At 35.7% G+C, this 25,027-nt stretch overlaps 1 protein-coding gene across 4 annotated transcripts in view; it reads right to left on the minus strand.

Moving 5' to 3' along the window:
- Jmjd1c (jumonji domain containing 1C) overlaps nucleotides 1-25,027 on the minus strand; it is a 172,889-nt gene that overhangs the window by 31,440 nt on the left and 116,422 nt on the right. For 3 of the 4 annotated variants that reach the window (XM_048338856.1, XM_048338857.1, XM_048338858.1), the window contains 13 exons: nucleotides 22,391-22,496; nucleotides 19,255-19,379; nucleotides 18,395-18,538; nucleotides 18,118-18,304; nucleotides 16,343-18,000; nucleotides 13,342-13,514; nucleotides 10,899-13,087; nucleotides 8,812-9,013; nucleotides 5,858-6,072; nucleotides 4,414-4,566; nucleotides 1,518-1,607; nucleotides 803-930; nucleotides 417-630 (listed from right to left, as the gene is read on the minus strand). In XM_048338856.1, coding sequence (XP_048194813.1) covers nucleotides 417-630; nucleotides 803-930; nucleotides 1,518-1,607; nucleotides 4,414-4,566; nucleotides 5,858-6,072; nucleotides 8,812-9,013; nucleotides 10,899-13,087; nucleotides 13,342-13,514; nucleotides 16,343-18,000; nucleotides 18,118-18,304; nucleotides 18,395-18,538; nucleotides 19,255-19,379; nucleotides 22,391-22,496 — 5,584 coding nt within the window. The remainder of the gene's footprint in view (nucleotides 1-416; nucleotides 631-802; nucleotides 931-1,517; nucleotides 1,608-4,413; nucleotides 4,567-5,857; nucleotides 6,073-8,811; nucleotides 9,014-10,898; nucleotides 13,088-13,341; nucleotides 13,515-16,342; nucleotides 18,001-18,117; nucleotides 18,305-18,394; nucleotides 18,539-19,254; nucleotides 19,380-22,390; nucleotides 22,497-25,027) is intronic. The other variant, XM_048338859.1, reaches the window with a different exon arrangement.

The raw sequence follows: 25,027 nt of genomic DNA on the forward strand, positions 1-25,027 counted from the left end.
GTGGTGCTGAGGAATCGAACAAGCACTCTACCACTACCCATATTCCCAGCCCTGAAAAGTGTTTTGTTTTGTTTTTTGGCCAGTCCTGGGCCTTCAACTCAGGGCCTGAGCACTGTCCCTGGCTTCTTTTTGCTCAAGGCTAGCACTCTGCCACTTGAGCCACAGCACCACTTGCAGCTTTTTCTATATATGTAGTGCTGGGGAATCAAACCTAGGGCTTCATATATACAAGGCAAGCACTCTTGCCACTAGGCCATGTTCCCAGCCCTAAAGTGTTTTCTTTAAGCTACAATTAAAGCTAAAGATCAAGGCAAATTAAAGTTAATACTCTAAAAAAACAAAAAGTAATGTACAACAAGTTATTGCCGGTAGCAATATCATCTTTATCTATGTACTTAAATAACTCATTAATTTACCTTTTTTTTCCTGTCTGGATTTTTGTTCTGCAAGATCTGCTAACCAGTGCAGTGGTGACTGGGATTCTGGTGGAGTTAACTTGTTTTCTGTGCTTACGTCACTGCCTGGACTGTCGTTGCCATTACTTTCAGATTTCTGAGGAATACTCTGCTGCGGAGACTCAGGCATGCACAGAGAAATTTTATTACTGTGATTAAGAACATTCTGTAAAACCTACAAGGGAAGTTGAATTTTTTAAATGCTGTTTCTTCAAATTATTCAGTTAAAAAGTAATAGTTATAAATAATTTATACAATGACAGAGAAAACTTAATTCATAAAATGCAAGTCCCACACTAGATTTCAAATATCAGAACTAATTTAATGATGTATTTACTTTTACTCACTTGAGATACACCATTCATTGTAGAAAAATTTCCAACTTGTAAATTCTGTTTGTTAGTACAATGGCAATGTGATTTAATACCATATTTTTCCCTAAGAATGTGCATGGCATCTAGAAGATCTGTCAGCACTACAAAATAAAATAGTAATTAATGAAAAGAATACCACTAGTAGCATAAAAGTATTTTCTGACTATAGTTTATTTATAATTTAGGAATTCTTTTAATCCAGTGACCTCCTAACTTTGTTAATACCTTTTTTTTAAAACTTGGTACTATCACTTCTAAGTAGCTAAATATCACAGAACTGATGACCTAACCAAATTATTGAAAGTTGAGTCATGTTCAAAACTCTTAGAAAGCTTTCACTGTAAATACAAAGACTTAAATCCACTTTACACACACACACACACACACACACACACACAACGGACTCTGATCAAACTCAATTCTTTTGAGTCTACCCTCATCTCCCCTTCTCCTGATTCCTTCAATTCCATTAGGTTTCATTGTTCTATTTACAAAGAAGCATATAATTTTTACAATTATATTCACCCTCATTAATCCTTTTCATTGGTCTGCCCCAGTTCCAGCTAGTAACTTTCCCTACCTCTATTATCGAAATTGGAATGTTTTCCTATGATTTCCAGTAACTGAGCAACACAATTCAAGATAATACTGGCTTTAGTGGTTATGTAGAATGTGTACATCTACTTACCAGAACCAGGTATAATTTGAGTTGGCATTAAATGTTTATGATCATGAGGTTGTCCTTTGACACACTTCATCCAAGCATACAGTTCTTTATCTGTAAGGTAACAACTTCTGTTAAGTCACGCTGTATGAATAAAACTTGGTGGCTAGACATAAGAGCTTATTGATATTGATATATATATATATACACACACACATACAAATGACAGATTTCTAATATTTTATTATTTTTCTTTTGACTCAGGTTTGAAACTCAGGGCCTTTGGCTTGCTAGGTAGGTGATCATATACTACTTAAGCCACTTCAGCCCTTTCTTGCTTTAGTAATTTGTTTTGGATAGGTTCCTACTGTTCTTTTTGGCCTGAGGCCAGGCTTAGACCTCCATCTGTTACTTAGGTTTCCATGTAGCTGGTTAACAGGTATCCACAAGCATGGGTGGCTTGTTTGTTGAGATGAGGGTCTTGTTTATTTTTGCTCTGCCTGGTCACTAACATGGTCCTATCAATCTCTGCCTCCCAGAAAGTAGGGATCACAGGTAAGTGCCACTGGGCCTAAACAGTATTTGATTCTTAAAGACATAGTCAACAAAGACAATTCCACTATTATTAATTTTGTAAAATCAGCATCACAAAATGGATATAACAGCCCTTTTCTAAAATGACCACCATTGTTATCAACATATTTAGTAACGTTTAGATTTTCTGCACTTCTGGGTAGGTAATTTGCTTTTGTAGTTTAATTATATTCTATGTTAAGCAGAATTTGTGCCTGACACAAGTTTGATGATAAAGCTAATAACTCTTTCCAGGAACTTTTACTGCGATTTAGTTTTAATTGTCATTATGCAAGACTCCATGCAAGTATACACATTGCACACATTAGAGGTATAAGCAGTAGGGCATGCCAGACACAGGAAGAATTATTCAGTACCTTGAACTCAAAGAGAAACTTTTATAACTTTAATGAGAACTAATTGTTATGTAAATCAAAGCTCAACAAGTTCATTATTTAAAAAAAAACCTCAAGCTTGCTTCAGGAAAAATCCACATAAAATAAAACTCACATAAAGAATCTACGACAGCTTTATCTTTAGAAGTTAACTTTCTTTCTGAACATAGTAACTTGTTTATATTTTTATTATCATTACATAAATCTGCTTACTGTTTCAATATTTAACACTGATATATGTGATACAGCAAAATTACAATGAATTCTAATTTAGCAAAGGGAAAACAACCTAATGAGATTAGTAAAAAGGAATACAAAATACATATTATGTCATTAAGTTCTGTAACAACACAGCTAGTTTTATCAACAAAGATAAAATACAGTTTTAAGGGATTAATAAAAAAACATACTCTCCCTGTGGTGCTGGGATTGATCATAGAATTTGAACACATTTTGGCAGGTACTGTGTTACTGAGCTGTATCTACTGCTCCTAAAATTATTTAACTGCCAAAATACATGTTTAGTATGGTTTAACATTCTATTCACATTTATTGCATATCCCAGAAAAACCCAGCTGTAAATGTCTACACATATGTTTACATGCTCAGGGTTCTTTGGCAGGTGAATAATACTTAAGAAAAAAAGGTGAAAGAGGGTGAAGATACTGCAGAGAAAAGATACTGAGGCTAAATCAAGGTCATCATCTCCTGATACAGAACTCTGAAACAAAGAGGTTCCTAGAATGACAGTAACATCTCAAGTTCTGAGATGTTAGTGTATCACTAAGTACTGACTTCTAAGATTCCTATAATTCTAATTCCCTCATTTCGTAACAGGAATCTGATAACAGTATTAGAGTGCCACTTCCAAAACTGCCTTAGATAAGCGTTTCCTAAAATATTTGATGCGTTTACTTCTTTTTTCAATTCTGCAGTACTCATGGCTGTGTTAAGTAGAAGTGCCATTTTACTTGCTTACAAATTACAGGAAAAAAGTTTCAATACAAAAATTTCTTCTTTATTCTCTAAGGGGTAGGGGCAATTGATACCAGTAATAGCAGCCAACTGTTGAACAATCTTAATGTTATAGACCAATAGGTAGAAGTATCAGTTGGAATTATATGAATGATTATGAAATTAAGAGATCCTTCAAATACTTTAAAGTTTGTATACATTGTAATTTGAAAACATTTAAGACTAAGCTAAACTTGGTCTATACTGACAAACTATTTCTATAGACCAAAAGAAGTAGAAAAAGTAGAAAACTTAGCTCTTAATAAACTATAGCTGATCATATAAAATAATTATAGAAATGAATTCTAGGAAATGGAAAGTTTTTTCTTTCTTTTTGTCTTGCTTGTCTTCTACCTTGGCAGGGGGGGCAGGGAGACACTGAAATAGAGGGACAAAGTATAAACAAATGCAGTAATGATACTCAAAGACATTACGTTGAAAATAAACAACAGAACTTGTGAGCAGGGAATGGGAAGGAAAAACTGAAAGACAGCAAAGGAAGGGGGTAACATTGTCCAAAAAGAAATGTGCAGATTACCTGGTTTATGAAATAGTAACCCCTCTGTACATCACTTTTATAATAACAATTTTTTTTGAAGGACACATGGAAAAAAAATAAGGGCAATTTTTATTTTATTTTATTTTGGCCAGTCCTAGGCCTTGAACTCAAGGCCTGGGGACTGTCCCTGAGCTTCTTTTGCACAAGGCTAACACTCTACCACTTGAGCCACATCGCCACTTCTGGCTTTTTCTGTGTATGTGGTACTGGGGAATTGAACCCATGGCTTCCCGCATGCTAGGAAAGCAGTCTACCACTTAGCCACATTCCCAGTCCCCACAAAAAATTTTTAAACAAGGAAAACTACTTAAAAAAAAAAAAGGTGAGACTGTAGACAATCCTAAAGAAAATTTCAATCTGTATTATATTATAAACCAACCTCTAGAACTCTTCCTCTCCTTTGCTTTGTAACAATCCAAACAAACCACAAATCCACATTTTTGGCAGACCCAATGAATGTTAAACAATGTTGCTTCACATGCATCACACATCTCTCGGACTCCTCTTACTGCTCTTTTCCAGGCAATTTTGGCTGAAATATAGCAAATATATACATATATATGTATATGAAGGGTAAGAATTTTTAAAGCTGTACTAAAGAAAAAAATCAACAGCAAACTTATTATTTTCCTATGGGGTGGGGGTGGGATAGGGCCTAGGTGCTGTTCCTGAGCAATTTTGCTCAAGGCTAGTACTCTATTATTTGGAGGCACAGCACTACTTCCAGTTCTCTGGCGGTTAACTAGAGATAAGTATCTCATGGATTTTCCTACTCAGGAGCGCTTTGAACTGTGATCCTCAGATCTTAGCCTCCTGATTAGCTAGGATTACAGGTGTGAACCACTAGCGCCTGGCTCTTTCTTTTTAATTTGGGAGTGAGATATAAGATTTTGAAATTATCTTAAACGAAAACTAAAATTGGCTGATATTTGAGTCAAGTTTTTCAACAATGACACTTTTAACACTGTTAGATAAATCATTCTTTTTTGAAGCATACTGAGTGCATTAGGATGTTCAGTGGCCATGCATGCCTCCTCCATTATATGCAAACAACACTGCCTCACTCATTTCAGATATACATTAAAACATGACCCCAGTCATTGCCATATTACAAATTATTGATCTTAGGAATGAAAAAGAAGAGCTTAGCTAACAGAGAATATTAGGTACTTACAGTGAGAGCTTTACATTTACGATAATAATTTACTTTGTAAACTAAATTATGAGGTAGTATTATTATTTTCTTTCACATAATACTCAGAGAGGTTATCTGCTAAAAGGTGACAGAGATAAACAACTGGACAAAATTTGACATTCAAATGCAAATAATTGGGGTGGATTATGTACTTATGTCAATTAAGAAAATCATGTGAAGTTTTTGTTTGTTGGTGCCAGTCCTGGGGCTTTAACTCAGTGCTTGGACACTATTCCTGAGATTTCATGCTCAAAGCCAGCCCTCTACCACTTGAACCACAGCTCCACTTCCAGCCATTTGATTGTTAGAGATAAATAAAGTCTTGCAGACTTAGCTATCTGATCCTCAGATCTCAGCCTTTTGAGTAGCTAAGATTACAAGTGTGAGCATGTGAGCGACCAGCACCCAGCTGCATCCAAAGTAATTTTTATTACACTAATTTGTTATAGTGCCATAAGTTGGAAAATGTTTTCATAAATGACTAATTCAATTTTTAAAAATCTGTGCTTTAAGTACTTAGAAAAGCACATGCATTATAATTAAAAATCAGTATCTGACTAGATTAGGAAATTTTACAGAGAAATTCTGAAAATGAAATCTGTATCGGGAATGTTTTACTTCCTCTTACCATCCTTTTTCACCCAGGACAAAGCTGTTTTTTCAGATGTTACTAACTGACAGAACTTATCGCCTATCATATCCAAGATATATTTAGAAGTTTCTATGTCCAATTCATCATCTTCATAATTTTCATGTGTCCATAAACTCATTGCTTCATCATCATACTGGTCAGGAGAAGAGAAGCCATCAATTCTAACCACTCCATTTTTACTAAATGACAATCTGAAACATTAAAACAATTATGTCAGATACTATGATTAATTTTATGGTCTTTTGTATAATAAACAAGTTGTACATTAAACACAAAACAATACATCATATGTGTGCAATTGAGCAAATTATAAATTTAATTTGCATTACATAATAGACATAATAATCGGCACCAATTTTATGTTAATTCAAGAAGGTCTAGGAATGTAGATCAGTGGTTGCCTAACATGCACCAAACAAAAAGGATTCTTCCATGCATAACTAACTCCAATAAAATGAAACCACTGGAAACCATTTTAAGTGTTTGAAGGGTATAGGAATTAAAAAAGCAACGCCAATGTTACCTAGAATGCAATTATTTTACATTTAACCTTAATTGAGAATTTTTGGTTAAAACTGTGGTACTGAGAAATCAAACCCAGGGCTTCATGCATGCTAGGCAAACACTGTACCATTAAGGCACATTCCCAGCCCTTAGCATGGTTTTTTAAATAGTGTAAGTGCATTTATGTGAAACTTCACTAAAGTTTTAAAAGAAGAGAGTATTTAATATTACTAAGAACACAGTTAACAGTTAGGGGCTGTGGTTCAACTGTAGAATGCCTATTCTGGAAGCAAAAAGCCCACACTTCAAAGTTCTTATTGCCTGCTCTCGAAGAAACACATTATGTTTGTTTTTACTTCTGATAGCAAATGATGTTAACTACTCTGTCTAAAGTCATTTAGGAAAAATGAAAGCAAGTTTTGTCATTCCTTTAATGGGTTGGAGGTTATTCCTTAACTATACATTTTATTCTCAAATGAGAACAAATAAAATGAGAATTCTGAAATTCATTACAAATTATTCTGTATTTTTCAAAGGTACAATAATATCAACACTTTATATCTAAACTCTTCACACTTCTATTATCTTACCCTTATCTTCTTGCTTTTTATTGTGCTAATCCTGTGGCTTTAACTCTGGACCTGGGCACTGTCCTTGAGCATCTTTTTGCTCAAGGCTAGCTTGCACTCTACCACTTGAGCCACAGCTCCACTTTGGGTTCTTTGGGGGTTAACTGGCAATAAAGAGTCTCATACACTTTCCTGCCTGGGCTGGATCTGAATATGGATCCTTAGAGCTAAGTAGCTCTAAATAGCTAGGATTACAGGCATGACCCACCCATATCCAGCTTGTACCCCTTATCTTTAAAAGAGAATTTAAAACTAAATTTTCTTCTATCATAATTCATTAATTTTCAGTTTTATTTTCTTTTCTTCCTTTTTTTTTTTTTTTTGCCAATCCTGGGGCTTGGACTCAGGGCCTGACCACTGTCCCTAGCTTCTTTTTGCCTCAAGGCTAGCACTCTACCCCTTGAGCCACAGTGCCACTTATGACCTTTTCTGTGTATGTGGGGCTGGGGAATCGAACCCAGAGCTTCGTGTGTGCTAGGCAAGCACTCTACCGCTAAGCCACATTCCCAGTCCAGTTTTATTATTTTCTATAAGCTGAAAATACCTTTCCTTTAAACTCTTCCTAAAGTTTTTCATTCTCTCAAAACTACATTCCTTTTTTATTTCTTCTTGCATAATTTGCTACAGTAACGTATCATCTAGTTTTCTGAAGCAAAAAATTAGGAAAATAACTGTAACTAACATACAGCTTTTTTTTTTTAATGTGCATGGTAACTATAGTAAGGACTCTACCTACTACTTTGTCAAGTCTCTCTGAAGTAGGGACTTTTACCATTTATTTTTTCAGATGGGAGGCTTAGGTGTATAATAAAGAGACATATGAACTAAGTTCAGACAATATTCAAAACCAGAATAACATGAGAATGTGAGCTTATTAATTTCTAATTACTGGGTGATCCTTGCTCTTCTTTATTTGAACTCTCATTACTCAATTATCATGTTTTTAGGATTACAGCAGTTACTAATACTGATATTAGATTAGTATATAATAACTTGGTTTTAAAATTTTTACTATAAATTAGTCAAACAAGAAGTGACACTGATAAACCTTGTGATTTTTTAACTCATGTTTAAAATTAGCAAAAGTACAGCTATTCCAATATGCCAACATGACTTCAGTTTAATTGTTTAGGTTGTTTATCTAGATCTATGGATGACTTGTGATTTCTAAAGTAGATGCATATGCTACACTGTTTTGAAATGAAAGCCTCTCCCTCCCCTTCCCCCACCCCCAGTCCTGGGGCTTGAACTCCGGGCCTGAGCACTGTCCTTGGCTTCCTTTCTGCTCAAGGCTAGCACTCTACCGCTTGAGCCACAGCACTACTTCCAGCACTTTCTGATTATGAGGTGCTGAGGAATTAAGCCTAGGGCTTCATACATGCAAGGCAAGCACTGTACCACTAAGCCACATCCCCAGCCCCTGATTTATGAAATTCTTAAACTAGGAATAAACTGTTATTGTCTGTATCATTTTTTACAAGTAAAAAACAAAACATTTTCTCATTAACAGAGAATAAAATCACTCAGTAAAGAAAGATTATGGAATATCATCAATGTGAATATGTACTTAAACTCCAATGTTAGCTGCAGTTAAAAATGAGCACAAAGGTATGAAACTATAACCTCTCTGTACATGTTTGATAATAAAAAAAATTTTTAAATGAGGACAAAATTCACTGATTTTTTTGTAATGTTTCAGAAGCATGAAAACTCAAAACTTAATCCCATACCCTCAGAGTATCAGTATAATCAACAGATTAAAAATAATTTCTATCAAATTTCATCTTTTCCACTTACCGTCTAAAGTAATAAAATCTACAAAATACTGGTGAATGAGTTGGTTCTTCTCCTTTTTTAGTGCGAATAAGTCTGCATTCTCGGCACTTCTGTAGGTTAGGCCCTATCTCACAACAGGAGTCATCCTGTAAAAATGATTCTCCAGTTTGCTTCAGCTTCTTGACCTTTCGCCAATCTTTTAATACTGAACGAGGAATGCCAGCTGCAAAATTAGGAAGAAATCATTAGCAAGATTGGTTTGTAGAGATACTCATTGAGATAAAAATCAACTGTATAATTGTGGCTATATTTTTAAAGTATAATTTTAAAAGTTCACAGTAATAAGTGTTTACTTGCTAACTAGTATTAGCAAATAGAGGAACCATATTGTCATGTAAATAAGCTTAAAATGCAATCTTTTTTTTTTAAAGCTAATCTCCACCAAGCCTTCCTCTTGGCTTTAGCCTACAGGCCTGTGCTACCATACCGTGAAGCCTCTTGGAAATGTAGATTTTTAGTAAATTTTCCAGTTGGCAGAACTATGTACTGTACACTTATAACTAAAAAATAAGACTTTAGAAGTTAAATTTTTCTTATTCTATTACCTTTCTCTTTGATATAATCATAAAAAGGTAGTAATGCAGTGTGTATATATGTGTGTGTCTCCTCTCTTTACTGGGGCTTGAACTCAAGAGACTTTTGAAAGTAAGTACCAGTACAGGGGCTACAACTTAAGAGACCACCACACAATTCTTTCCTCTTTATTTAACTTATAATCACTGTTAATGACAATCTGAGCAACACTATTAATTACAAAAATTGTACAATTTTGTCAGCTGATAAGAACAAGATATGGCTAAATTTATATCAGTCTTAACTAATTTTCTTGTAGTAATATGCCTAAATTAGGATTTTTTTCTAACTAAAATTGTTTTAGCTAAAATTAGAGATCCATTTTTAAGTGTGATAATTCAAACTGCATTTTAGCAATTCTTAAAGGCCAATGTTAAACATCTGTAATCCTAGCTAGAATTACAGGACGTAAGGATTAAGGGGACTACAGTCTGAGGCTAGCCTGGAGGAAAATTAGCAAGACTCCATCTCAGGAAAGGAAAAAGGAAAAAGGAAAAAGGAAAGGAAAAGAAAAGGAAAAGGAAAGGAAAACACTAGTCCTAGTGAACATACCTACAGTCCAAGGTATATAGGAGGTATAGATAAGGAGATCACAGTCCAAGACCAACAGTCCAAGACCAACCCTGAACAAATATGTGACCCTATTTAAAAAAATAGCTAAAAGGAAAAAGGGCTAGGGGGTATGGTTCAGTGGTAGAGCATCTGCCTTAGCAAGTTTGAGGCCCCAGCAAAACTAACTAAAACTCAAAGTCTTATAAGTGATCAAATCAGCCAGGTGTATGTAATGTAGTCCTACTCAGGAGGCTGAGTGAGACCTGAGCATTGTTTCAAAGCCACCCCAGACAGGAAAGTCTTGACTTTTATCAACAATTCAGCACTAAAAAAGCTAGTGTGATTCAGAGCACCAGCCTTGAGCCAAATAGTCCAGGATAATGCTCATTTCAAACCCCAGGACACAGACACAGACACAGACACAGATACAGATACAGACACATACAGATGGGGATGGGGACAGACACACACAGGTATAAAGGTTCATGCCTGTAATTACATCTTACTTGGAAAGCAGACAGAAAGATCTCTGATTTGAGGCCATTCTGGGCAAAGTTAATGAGATCCTATCTCAGAAACAAAAATTTACAAAAAAGTGGATAGGAACATGTGTGGCTCAAGAGACACAGCACTTGCTTATCATACACAAGGTCCTAGCTTCAACCCCCAGTACTGTAGAACAAAAACTATCAAAATTATGAGCCACTCCCCAAGTAACACACTGGTTCACACATATTACCTGGAACAATGAATATTTGGTAAACATGTATTTCTACAAATCTCTAAAATTTAAATCTCGTATACTCTTTTAGAAATGTAGAAATGAGGTATAAAGACCAGAGATCCCTTTCAATGCAAGTACAAATACAGAACCACACCATTACTGCTAGAAAATTTTTCCTAAAAGAAAGTTATTTACTTACCACTACTACTGTTGTTCTGTAACTTCAATTTACTTTTTTCTTTGGCACTCCTGCTGAGAATTCCATTGGGTTTTAAATCCTCCTCTACTTCACCTTTCTTCTTCTGCAAATCATTTTGCTTCTTTTTGTAAGTTGGCTTAGGTTGCCTTTTAGTCCTTTGTTCTGACTTGCTTTCACTTTCATCTGTGTCTCCACTTTCAGAGCCAGACTCATAAGTCCTTTTACCTTTTCTTCTATTGGCTTTATCATCCCTTACATATTTATCAACTATGACTTTACTATCTGCACTATTATGAATATCATTAGATGTAGAGGCTATTAAATTGACAGAGCATGGCTTAATAATTTCTGATACAGAAGTCCCTGAATTTTCTATTTTATTAGTATTTTTATCTTCTTCTGAATGTCTAGTAAGCCAAGCCTTTTTCAGTTTAGTATGATAGTTTGTTTGGCTTGTCTGGGACAACTGCCCATTTCCTACAGAGTTTGCTTTGTTACTTGTACTACAGATTACAGTGCTATCCAGGGGAAGAGTGGCTGAAGCTGTCTGATTTTTCACAGGATTAAGTTCAGTCTCATTGACATTACTATTTTTATACTGAGCTGCAGCCAATGCCGCTTTGTGCTTTTTCAAATGGATAAAATCAGTTGTGCCTGAGAAGCCCGAGCTAGGCTGAATAGCACTTCCTATTTTATTACTGGCTAGGGTAACTGGAACTGTGGTGCTGACTCTGCATTCTTGTGTTTGTCCCACTGGCTGACTAACACTTTTTGAAGTACACTCTAAAGATGTAGAGGCCAAAAGGGTATTTGATACAGAGGAAATGAGTTCTGAACTACCCTGGCTGGAAGCACTGGTGGTAGTGACAGGAGATATGAATACATCTGTTTTGGTATTACATACTGTATTCAGAGTAGACATGACTGAAGTGGGAACACTGCCCTGGGAGACAGCTTCATAGTATTTTTCAGAGTTTGCCCGAACATTGTCCAAATTCACATTTGGTAGAATTATTCTTCCAGTTTCTGATGGTTTGACACAATCTATTTTATTTGCCCTTATTGATGATTTTTCACTAACTCGATCTTTGGAAACTAATGGAAGGATTGGTACGCTATCAATTTTTGAACTAGAAGGTGGACGTACAATGACAGATGCCACAGCAGCCTGTGTCTTTCCAGTATTTTTCTCCATATGCCATTCAGCTTTCTCTTTGCTGAGGTTATTATTAGATCTCCACATTTCTGTAAATGTCTGTTCAGAACTCTTAAAATTTCCCTGAGAGTCTTTTGGCTCAGGAATTAGAGTTGGAGGCTTCTGTGATTCTTGAACTTTCCCACCAGCATTAACTGGCATCACTGGAGTTAAAGTGGGAGGAGAAAGGCTACTGTAGCTGCTTTCTTTTCTTTCCAAACTGTGATGAATTGGTGGGTGAAATACTGGTGCTCTATGTAAAGCAGGCATACTGCGGAGTGTATTTGTAGAAGAAACTGTCAAGTGGGTAGGACTCCTACAATCATTTCTAAAAGCTGTTACTGAATGAGATGTAATCTGATGGGGTACATGGTCTGTTATCTTGCCTAGTAAGCTTTCATTTTCTGGCTGGTGTTTAATCAAAGGTGGGGGCTTTGAAAGAGATGATATAAATGAAGTCAGAGTTTGAGGATTAGCTGCTACAGCAAGCGTATTACTCTGCTTTTCAGTGTAAAGATTTGAAACTTCTTTAGATGGGTATGATCTTGGTGGCTCGTTCACCACACTATTGGACAATGTAGTGAAATAATTACTTTGGGGCAAACTCTGAGGCACAGAGTGCTTCATTTTATAAAGCTCTGATACTGAGCGATCTACATCTTTATCTTGTTTGATGGCATGGCTTTTAGGACTCGAAGATGATGATGGTAGTCTGGAATAATCTCTCTCAGTCTCAAGCCCCTTGATTTTAGTTGTAAATGGAGCAACATCAATACTTTCTTGAAGAATTCGACGATGCTCTTCTTTGTATTTGTTTAATCTCTCTCCTGTTTCATGGGATGGTCTCTGTAACTGATTTAATGCTGGATCCACAAAATGTCTATGCAAGTGACAATCTTTTCCAGTTTGTGACCTATTAAGATCTAGGTCATTTTTTGCAGATGTGGATGAGACAGACCGTAATGGTTCCATAAACGTTTTCCTCTCTAGTTCTCTATAAACAAAAAACACAAAGATTTCTGCAATCCTCTTTTCTGGAAAATGTATACAAAGACAGTTTATATGCATTATTATTCTGCTAAAAAAGCAAAATGTATCTTTGCATGAAAATATTCTAATGTAATCAAGCAAATTAGAAGGTATATAAATATAAAAAAAGAACCTCTTCAAAATCTAGTTTTACACATTTAATTAAGTAAAATTATGAAACACAGGGTATTTTTAAGTCTGAAGCATTACTGGACTTACTCTTTATGGTGATCTATTAGAGTTTTTGTCAATGGTGGACTGGAATGCACTGTAATTTTAAGAGGTCGATGAGGCTCTGCACTGGATGGTCTTACAGGAATGTGACTAAGTAAGCCGATACCATCTGCTGAAGTCACAGGAGTAGGTTGATGTAACCAATGACTGGGAGAATTCTATTTTAAAGAAGTCTAGAAGTTAGTTACCCGAAAAAGCTAAACTTGGTGTCACAGAAGAATTTTTATAACAATGTATTTATGAAAGTTATGGTTTTTTCCTCAATGAATCAGGTTAAAAATTTCAATTATTTAATCAACATTAATCAAATTTCTCTATATCATGTACAACACTAATCAGAACTTTTAATCTGTTTTCGAGAAACAATGCAAAAGTTATCAATAACCAGTCTCAAAAGAAACAAAACAGGATCAGACTTGGAGGATCAAGATTCTAGACTAGCCAAGGCAGCAAAGTCTGAGACTTCATCTCCAACTATCCAGCGAACAGGCTAAAGCGTCTGGCTTGAGTAGTAGAGTGCCAGTCATTAGCAAGGAAAGCTAAGTGAGGGCATAAGGCCCTGTGCCAAAAACCTAGTACCAGCACCAAGATATGAATAAACAAAGTCCCAAAGCTATAAATCTCACATAAAAGGAAAAACTATATAATTACACATGTGACAATTTATTTATTTATTTTGGCCAGTCCTAGGCTGTGAACTCAGGGCCTGAGCACTGTCCCTGGCTTCTTTTTGTTCAAGGCTCGCACTCTGCCACTTGAGCCACAGCGCCACTTCTGGCCATTTTCTATATATGTGGTGCTGAGGAATCGAACCCAGGGCCTCATGTATACGAGGCAAGCACTCTTGCCACTAGGCCATATTCCCAGCCCCACATGTGACAATTTAAATATATGACACAAAAGTGTTAAGTTGCTATCAATCATGGTAAAAGTTTTTGCACTACAAAGACTATTCAAAATTATCAATTGTCTATACTTGTTTTGTTCTCATTTTAGTCACAAATATGAAGGTAAATGAAAAGCTCGTGCCTGTGTTTAGTTTTGTGTTTTTATAACCAGCTAACAAAACACTTTTTTTCTTGTACTGATATTGAATGGAGCTTGAACTCAAGTCTCAAGCACGTACTCAGCTTTTTCATTCAAGGTGGGCACTGTACCACTTGAGCCACAACTCCAGTTCTGGATTTTGCTGGTTAATTGGAGAGTCTCTTGGATCTGTCTGCTCAAGCTGGCTTAGAATCTTCTCAGATCTCAGCCTAGTGAGTTGCTCGAATTACAGGAATGACTGCCCAGCAGCCAGCTAAATTTTATACTCTTATAAGCATGGAAGCTAGAGAGACACTTATCTCACTGATAATATTCCTTTCAAGTTGTTTCTAACAGGTATTCAGATCTACTAATGTTTGGAACTTATGAAAGAACACTAAAGCTACTTATCAGCTCTTGCATTTCTGTGTTCTTTCAGCCTATCTTTCTGTATTTACAACTATATTCAGGATAGATAAGAATGAAGGGTCAAAGTGTCACATACTTGGGTCACAGAAGAATGTGATTAGTGTTATTTCCTTGACTTAAAATTCCATGTAATGTTCACATTCTAGTATGACTTTATGATCACAAAATCAATGACAACATCAAAAATAGTAATAGAAGGGCTGGTGGAATGGCTCAAATGGTAGAAAAACTGTGAAGCAAGCACAAGAACCTGAGTTCAAACTATCATACCACCACTGCCACCAACAGAAAGGGGGAAGGGAGGATAAAATGATAAGATAATGGAGCACAAAGAGGTGGTGGTACATGCTTGTAATAACTATTTGGGAGGTGAATATGGAGAAAGGAATCATCGTGAAAGGCCAACCAATTCAAGAACAAAAAGGTGACCAAATCTCAACCAGTAAAGTCAGGCTTCAGGATATATGTCTAATCCTAGCAGTTGGGAGAATGAGGCAAGATGATCAGAAGTTTGAGGACAGTTTGGGCTACTTAGGGAGCTCCAGGCCAACTTGGGCTACCTAATGAGACCGTATCTCAAACAAAAAGGAAAGAGGCAGAGTCATGGGATCTGTGGTAACAATCTACCTTACAACCCATAAGTTCAGACTCCAGTACTAAAAACAAGCAAACAAATACAACAAAAACAGAATGGGAAATAGAAAGTAATTAATAGGAGCACAAGTCTACAACTATACCAATGCAGTTGCAGATCACTGTTAATCACATTTCAGAAGGACAAAGCCTTATAATGGTGGGGCTAAGAGGAGCTGATATAAGATGAGGGAATAAATCATAAAAAGCATCATCAAAATGATCAGAACTCTATCTTGCATTACCAACTACAAGGGACCCTTCATATCACAACTTCGAACTCACAGCCTCACTCTATGCAATTTATCAGTCCATTCCTGTTCAAAATATCATAGCTACACTGGCAAACTTCTGGCATGATGAACACTATCCTTACTGGCATTTACTAATGCTATTTGTAAAAATATTATTTATATAGTAAACAAGAAGACCAACACAATTGTTTTATAAATTTTCACTCCCAACTACTGAAAACATGACCTTGAGTAAGGCTGGTGCTCTAGTATTTGGGATCCTTAGATCTTAGCCTCCTGAGTAGTTATGATTGCACCTATGAGTCACACACTTTAAACTCAAGAGTTATCCTTAGCAGGCAGGCATTCTATTAACTGAGCCATATATGCCCTTAGCTCTTTTTTGCTTTTATTTCATTCACCCTGGGATTATGATCCTCCCATCCTATAGCCTTGAGGTGGAACACTGTTAGCAGCTGAGATTTACAGATGTGAGTTATTTGGGCCAGCTAAGCTTTACTTCTTGAACTTTTTTTCTATAAAGAGGCTTTTCAGAAAACATCTGAGATTATTACACATCTGGAAAAATGGTATTATCAAAAAACATTTATACATGGTAATTAACAAACATGTATCAATATATGGTACAATACAGCATCACTTACCCTCCTTAATGAAGCTTCCGCATTAACTGCATTTTCTGAGTGAACCCATTTAGAAGAAGGCAGACCAAGTCCTGAGTATGCATGTGTTCCATTTGGATACTGCCAAATAATTGGGTAAAGTCCAAGCTGATTGTAAGTAGCAGAAGGATGGGCTTGTCCAAGGAGATGAGGTGACTGGTGCTGTAACAACTGTTGCTGTTGCTGGTGTGCTAGTGCTAAGTGACTCAAGCTGCTGGCATGAGCACTTTCTAGGCGAGGATGGCCGCCAAGTAAGGAGGCAGCAGGCACTCCAGGTAACACAGTGGGAAGTAAATGAGGGTGATGAATAGAATGGTGTGGACCACTAGTCAGAGGGTGAGTGTTAATGTTAGGTATTGGAGTTTGACTAGATGACCCAGCTAGTAAGTGAGGTGCAGGAGTTAAGGCAGGATGATGGGTACCAGGATTTAAACAGGTTCTATGAGATGAGGAATGAAGAGAAAAAGGATGCTGGCTTAAGAAAGGTGAAATGTGATTAGCTCCTGTTTCTGACCCAATAAGAGCAGGATCTCTATAAACTGTGAAATGCTCATTTTTATCAATGATCAGAGGGCTCTTGGTAGATTCCAATGTACTGCCTCGAGGAGGAACTGGATGAAAACTGCATCTTGATAACTCATGTTCTATCTTATTTGCCAATCTTCTTTCACCAGTAGCTTGACTGTTTGTGTATGTCGTCTTAGACTTTATAGGATCAGGAGAATGTGGAATTTTGGGTTTTACAACCTCAGGTGAGGAATTGGGTCTTGTCTTGTGACCATCTACTGAAGTGTTTAGTTTGGATCTTATGGTCTCTGGGGGTGGACTTCGCTTAAGCGATTTATCCTCTGTGATAGCAGTTGTACTTAAAGAAGACATGTAAGAGACATATTTATTTTTGTCTTTTTCCATATCTAGGCGATCAGTTCCTGAAGAAGCATTTGTAACACCTGACGGTGTTAAATCCACTTTGCCTACATCACTGACCCAGATCTGCTCAGGATCTTGTTTGGCTGCTTCTAAGTATTTTACATTTGAAATTGTATGTTTTGAATCACTAACACAAGGATCTACGTTGTCAGATGTCTGGAGGCCAAAGGTACTTGTGTTTTCCTGAGCCACCCTTTCTGAATTAGCATCATTTGTAATATCGATAACACATTTTGGTGTGGGTGGTCTGGATACAAACTTCTCCTTTGGTAATAAATCCACTGTATGTGTATTTTCCATACTGCATTCTTTAAGACCCAAATCGTTAGAATTATGATCAGGAAGTGTGGCCTGTTCTGATGAATGCACACTCATTTTTTCTTGAAGATGAGTATCCACAGATTTCCTCTTCTCTCCATCATGTTTATCTTCCTGTATTTGATCCCAAGGGGGCCGGATATCTAGTGTCTCCTCTACTGCCTTCTCATTTTTCCCTTCTTCTCCATTTATCTTTGAAGTATTTTTATTTTTCAATTCATTCTCTGGCTTTTGCTCAGAGGAGTTATCAATTATTTTCTTATTTGAACTTTCTGAGTCACTGCTCTCAGAAAAGTCCGAAATATTGTCAGTCCGCAGCCTTTTCATATTTAGTTTCTTTTCTTCCTCTTCAGGCTTCCTTCTTTTATTCATCTTTTTATTTTTAGGGGTTTCTGTAATATTAAAATAAGAAAACACTTGTTTTTCCAATTCAATACAAAGTAAGCAAATTTTTAAGCCTAGTTTTGTTTTCATTCTCTTAAAAAAAAAAAAAGAGCTGTGGATACTACCTCCTCGTGATATGTAATCACACTTGTCCTCTTTCATCTTCTCTTCATCTGGTATACTGCTGTCTGAGCCTTTCCTCTTATTTGGACGGATGTTTCTTTGTTGCTGGTGTGTATTCTGCTTTGGTACAGCAGCTTGGGAGTTCATTGCTGGTCTGGGACTATTTGCTTGAGCACGCGTATAATGACCCTAAAAAGTCAACAATGATTATTTACAATGTGACTTGAAAATGACTAAGGAAAATTACTTTTTGAAAATTCATTAGCAAAATATACATACATGAACAGTGTTGATATTCTGATTGGCACGAGACCTGCGTCGTGATGTAATGCCAATATTTTCACCTTTTAACAAGGAATGAACAACATCATCTAGAAAGGTCATTTGAACCATAGAAGGATCGACATTCTGTGGCTCTAGTACCTAATCCATGACACAAAACAAAAATAAAAATTGACCCAAGTGCTAACTAATATGAAATTTGGTACATTTCATTTGCTTAGCAGAAATACTTGCATCAGTTTGGGATACCTAATTTTACTACCAATCAGGCTACATAATTGATTTAAATCACCAAAACAAAACTATTCTTTTAAACCTTCTTTTCCAGTTGCCATAAAATCTGAGCATAACAACAATGAAGTTACATGTGAGACTAGATGTCTGTTTACTTTCATTAGTGAAAAAAAGACCATTTAGTAAACATTTTTACCATTGTAGAAAGAAAACAAAGCTGACTTGGGGAGGAATTTTAACCTAAAGACTGAAAAAAAATGGCTAATCAAATTATACATTTTATGCCCTCATTTCAGATATTGATTTGATCACTAATAAAATATATTTCATTTACCAATGCCAATACCCTTTTACCTGAAATAACCACCTATGTAATATCAGATATGATAAAAACTTATTAGGCTCATATAATTAAAAATCCTAGAGGTGAAATTTACTATCAAATTGTTAATGCTCTTAAGTTTTTAGCTTAGTGATGTACACTGTAAAACGTTCTTCTAAACAATACTACTTCAGTGGGTAGAGTGAAGATATGAACCTGCATTTAGCTTGTCTAAAATAGGGTTAACATGTTCAGAGCTTTGGGTTTGGTCTTCAGAAACAATAACAGTCAAACTATTTACCTGATCATTCATAACGACCATGGTGCGAGTGAAGAGATCATGATGAGTAATTATGCCAGTAAACCACTGGGTGGCAGAGTCTTGTCTATACACTCTCACTCTGTATCCATTTAAAGAATAAGGACCTTTTAAGACACAAAAAACAGAGACATCGTAAATGGACAAATTTTCTCTTAGAAAAATAAAGCTATGTCAAAGATGAATAAAAATCTGCTTTCCACAACATGGTTTAGAAGACAATCTTTCAGAACTGATTATTCTAGAGTGATTATTATATACTAATAGGAACACTTTCTAACTCGAAAATAAAATGTTAAGAATGGAATCGTGAGTAAGAGGAAACAACCAAATATAAAACTCTACTGACTTATGTAGTGAGGTTAAAAAGTCACTCAACAAAGTTTGTATAGATGACTGACTACATGGCAGAAATGGACAAGTAACTTGAGTCTTTTAGTTGCCAGAAGTATTATTACCAGAAGTAAGCAATAGCAATGATTCCTCTATTAATTGCTAGGAAAAAGCTACTAAAAGGTGGTAAGTCACTCAGAAAACTGAAATAGGGTGGTCTCTCCACTTCAAGGCCAACCTAGGCTACATACCAAGACTCCATCTCAAGGGAAGGAGGGAGGGAGGAGGAAAGAAGGAAGGAGGAGACAGTAAGGACAGAGAAGGGAGAAAGGGAGGAAGAAAGGACAGACCTCTGAAAACAAAGATTACTATGTGATTTATAACCATACTAAAAGATGTGTTTTTTAATGGAATACAGTATACATTTGTATTAAATTCACATTTTTAAAGGATATAGATTAACTTTTGGATTAAGTATTTAGGAAGAATGAAGATAAAGATTTTTTGAATCCATAGGTAAATACAAAATACTAAAGTTTAACAAGACCTTTGAAGGGATAAAACTGTATAGCATTATTAATATTTAATATCAGCAATATATAGCTTTCAAAATTTCCATGTGCTTAGCTTAATTAATCCTCCCACAATCTTACTGTCACCCTTTTCATTAAAAACAACAACAATAATGACAAATTTTTAGATTAGCAGGTTAAGTGAATTTTTTTAAAGTCAAAGATATGGAACAGAATTTTCACTCTTAAGCTGACATTACTAACAGATTCAAAACCAATAAAAGGTTTAACACTTATTACTTTAGAAACAAATTGCCTTTGTCTGTATCAGTCTAAAAAACAAGTCACCTGTAGAAAATATTCTATAGAGGACTGGGTATATACACCTCAGGGGTAGTGTTTGCCTATGTATGTATCCTCCACACCAGCCAACAAAAAATGAAATGAAAAGAACTGAAAATAAAAGGGAAAAAAGTATCCCCTGAGTAGCTACGATTACAGGAGTAAGCCATCAGTGCCTAGCTTTGATTGGCTTTTACACTATTACTAACTATAATCTAGTATTCAAATTCTATTCTTTTCTAATTTAAGAAGAGTAAGGATCAATATTACATTTCTAAATAATCTAGAATTACTGACAAAATGACACCACCTAGCAATTTCTAATTACCAATTTAAAAACCCTGTAATTTTGCTTATTCAATTCAACATTTAGCACAATCTGAAGTCTGTCTTACATAATTTTATCTAAGATGGATAGGAAATATTAATACCTTAATCCTTTCTTCTCTAAGGATACAGGGAATGAAGAGCATTTTTTAAAAAATAGCAACTTGATATTCTTCCACAAGAGGGGATGTAGAGCAGGGACACAATACCTAATAACAGTATGTGGACATTTTCATGCTTTCTGATTAAAAAAAAAAACAACTTGTTAAGTTCACTTAAGAAATTTACAGGAGTTGGGAATGTGGCTTAGTGGTACAGTGCTTGCCTAGCATGCATGAAGCCCTGGGTTTGATTCCTCAGCATCACATAAACAGAAAAGACCAGAAGTGGCGCTGTGGCTGAAGAGGTAGAGTACTAGCCTTGAGCAAAAAAGCCAGGGACAGTGCTCAGGCCCTGAGTCCCAAGCCTCAGGACTGGCAAAAAAACAAAAAGAAAGAAATTTACAAAAGGTCATTTGAACATGACTTTAAAGTATTTGATAGTAACTGTATTTTTATCACAGTGGCATTATGGAAGCTTTGTTTAACAAATCAGTAGAATAAAGCAGTATCATTAATTTGGTAGAAGCAAAAGGAGATGCAGAGAAAGTAGGAACAGCCAAATTTTGATACTTGTTGTAAGTAGAAGGTAGATATACTAAAATAGTTTATTTTTGTATATATTTGCATTTCTCCATAATAAAGCTCATAGCATATTTGTGCTAAGTAATATCTAGATGATTTACAGTTGTACATAACTATAAAGTAAACATTACAATTTTGAGATTATGCCTGATCTTGATAGCATGGATATTGAATACTGAGAAAAAAACATGAGAATGTAGCAACATGTCAACTATTAATGACATAATGTCTTAGTTTAATCCTTTAAATTTCACAAAAGGTCTTGCATGTAATGTATGACTTTACTGGTATTTGGGGGTTTAGGACGGGTCACAGCACTCCAAAGAAGAAGGAGGCAGGAGTTTGAGGCCAGCTCAGAGTACATTGTGAGAACCTGTCTCAAAATACAAAAAAACAAAAACACATAGAATAACAACTCATCAACTGCCACCCGTAGGAAAAGATTGCTAGTCTGAAAGGCACATGTGGTAGACAAACCTGTAACTTCACAAAAAAAATTAAGTTTGGTGGTAATTACTGAATAAGTGCACTAAAATAGGCTACTTTCATCAGACACCAGCAGCATTTCTCAAAGGCAATTAATTACGATTTTAAGCAACCCAATACTAACCAATGTTCCTTCTCCTTAGGAAGGACTCACCTAAATGTAAACTTTCATATCCACAAAACAATGTACTGCTAGTTTCATTTTATATCATGTGTTTAGCTCAAATAGTTAATAAGTTGGTACAAATATAAGCTTTCTATCAAAGTTATTATGCTTTGGTTAATTATTTTCCAAACTACCAATTATTTTTGGTAATTATTAAGTTGGGCTTTCTATTCACATCACATATCACTGAACAATCAAAGAAAAATACAGTAAATATTGTCTATTTCAAAAAAGAAAAAAAAAGGAATGCATAACTTCAAAATAGTTACCTTGCATAAAAATCTCCTGAACTTTTTGTTCCTTTACCCAGACTTTCACTTCCTCATGAAGTTGCGGGTTGTCCCTGAGAACTGGGTTTAGGCTGTCTATGTCGTCCTAGAATTATAGATTGAAACAAAAGGTCCATATTACACTTTCCTAACATTAATATTTCTTATTTTCCTACTCATATTTTCTAAATACCTTATGAAAGTTCCTTGACCTAAAAGCATGTACAAACACATTTTCAAAAGTTACACTTCACTTAGCAGCTGCATAAGGAATAAATATGCAGTGAGATCTGATCCTTGACAATAAGTTACTATACTCAAAAATTTAAATTTGGCAATGTGGGTTCTAATTTTTTAAACCATAAGGTTATAGCCTTAATTCTAGGCAGCTTTTTAAAGATTTTTGTGTGCATGTGATTTAAAACAATATACAAATCAAAGACCATCCAGTTATCCAAGGACAGGGGCAAAGGATATCTGGTATTTTAGTGACTGTATTTATGTACATTATCTCTCTTTCCACACACACATACAATGCCTTATTCACTATCCTCATATGAATGTCATCAAATTAAGTTCTACTCAGTTCATCTAATATCTTTATTGCTAAAACTCATTTTTTAAGCCAGTTAAAATTATATTACCAAAGCTGGGCACTAGTGACAAATACCTATAATAGGGGCTACTCAGCAGACTCAGACTTAGAAGATCAAAGTTCAGAGGCAATCTGGGCAGAAAAGTCTGCAAGGCTCCAACACTAATTAACTAGTAAAATGCCAGACTGGAGGTTTTTCTCAAATGGTAGAGCCCAAGCTTTAAGCAAAATAGTTGAGTGAGAACACAAAGACATGAATTCATACTATCATGCACATAAACACACATTACATAATTGATGATAGCACTATTTTTAATAAGGTGGATCTAGACACAGAAACAATCACAGCCACATGGTTTCTCACAATCTGTAGTCCCACGCTGAACCTTTTCACATTCTCTACTCTTTCTCAGTACACGTTAGTGCTCTTATATTTGAGATAAACTGCAAGAGACCTAGCTTACTGACTGGCAAGAACAACAAATCAAGACTCCATTTGCTCAAAGTGAACTAATTAGATTGTGGAAACCTAAACAGAAAGGAGCTAAATCAAGGCAATTTAATCTGGTAAGTAAAAACAAATCTAGCAATCTGAATAATACAAAAGGTTGTTGAAAAGTAGAAAGACTTGTAATAAAACAAGCCATACTTAACTTTTCAGATATATAGTGTATCCAAGTAAAGATGCCCTTTCTCATCTACCATGGTTTTAAGACACTAAGTATTCTTTGTCTAATACTGTAGCAAATATTTTTCCTGAATATCTCCTGTATATAGTGAAAACCAACAGAAAGGCTTTAATTAGTTTTTATGTTCCTTGGAAAATATATAAAAATGCTTTATTAAAGCACAAGGAAATACAAAAGTATCAAACAATAAGTAAATCTACCCTTTTGAAGACAACTGTCCATCAATGAATCTTCTTGTTAAAAAGCTTTCTAGCAATCCCTTTTCTGTACCTTCCATTTAACAGGGGCTTGGGGGGGAGGGGGTAGCTCATTGTTAGACCCTGGGTTCAACCCTAAGCAACAAAAACAAAACATACGGCACCTCTTACCCCATCATTTTTTTTTTTTTTTTAACCAGTCCTGGGCCTTGGACTCAGGGCCTGAGCACTGTCCCTGGCTTCTTTGTGCTCAAGGCTAGCACTCTGCCACTTGAGTCACAGCGCCACTTCTGGCCATTTTCTGTATATGTGGTGCTGGGGAATCGAACCCAGGGCTTCAAGTATATGAGGCAAGCGCTCTTGCCACTAGGCCATATCCCCAGCCCCATTACCCCATCAGTTTTAAGAGAAAATATAACCCAAAATTCTACTAGACTCTAATCCTCTTGTTGCAGTCCAGCTGACAGTCTATGAAAGACAGAATATAAACGATATTTTCTAAGGGATACTATTGCTATTTTAATATAGCAATAACAGCTATACATTCTTTAAAAAAACAAACCTCACCTTAATTTGCATAAAACCCATGAACACACCTATTATATTCACAGGAAATAAACTGTTATAAGCCGCAATACCAGCTATCCCAATACTTTATGCACAGACATAATCAGTAAAACCAACTGACTGTCAAAATTTAACCATTTGTATCCAATCAACTAGTTAAAAATGAGTTTTATTTCTAAGAATATTAGACAACTTATAAATACCTTCCAGGTGAAAGCACATCAGTAAAAATTGACAATAAAATTCCTTTGTGGTAGCACACTTCTGCAACAGTACTAGAAGATGATCTGCAATAGTACTAGAGGCTGAAATGGGAACATCCCATGTTTGGGGCTAAACTTGGCCTAACAAAAAAAGTAAAAGCAAAACAAAACAAAAAACCCACAACCAATAAACCCAATCTATTTACTGGTATGATTTTGCGTAAGTTCAAACTTCTGTATGTCAGTTTTTTCCTATAAAATAGTTATTGACATCTGCTATCTTAGTAAAGATTTTTATTAAATTTTACTAAAGCAATGTTATAGTGTTTTCTTGAAACACCCAATTCCAGATTTGTGTCTGGTATTACAAACACAGAATCACTATT

This window comes from Perognathus longimembris, chromosome 2 (genome assembly GCF_023159225.1).
Source record: "Perognathus longimembris pacificus isolate PPM17 chromosome 2, ASM2315922v1, whole genome shotgun sequence".
Taxonomy (NCBI): domain Eukaryota; kingdom Metazoa; phylum Chordata; class Mammalia; order Rodentia; family Heteromyidae; genus Perognathus; species Perognathus longimembris.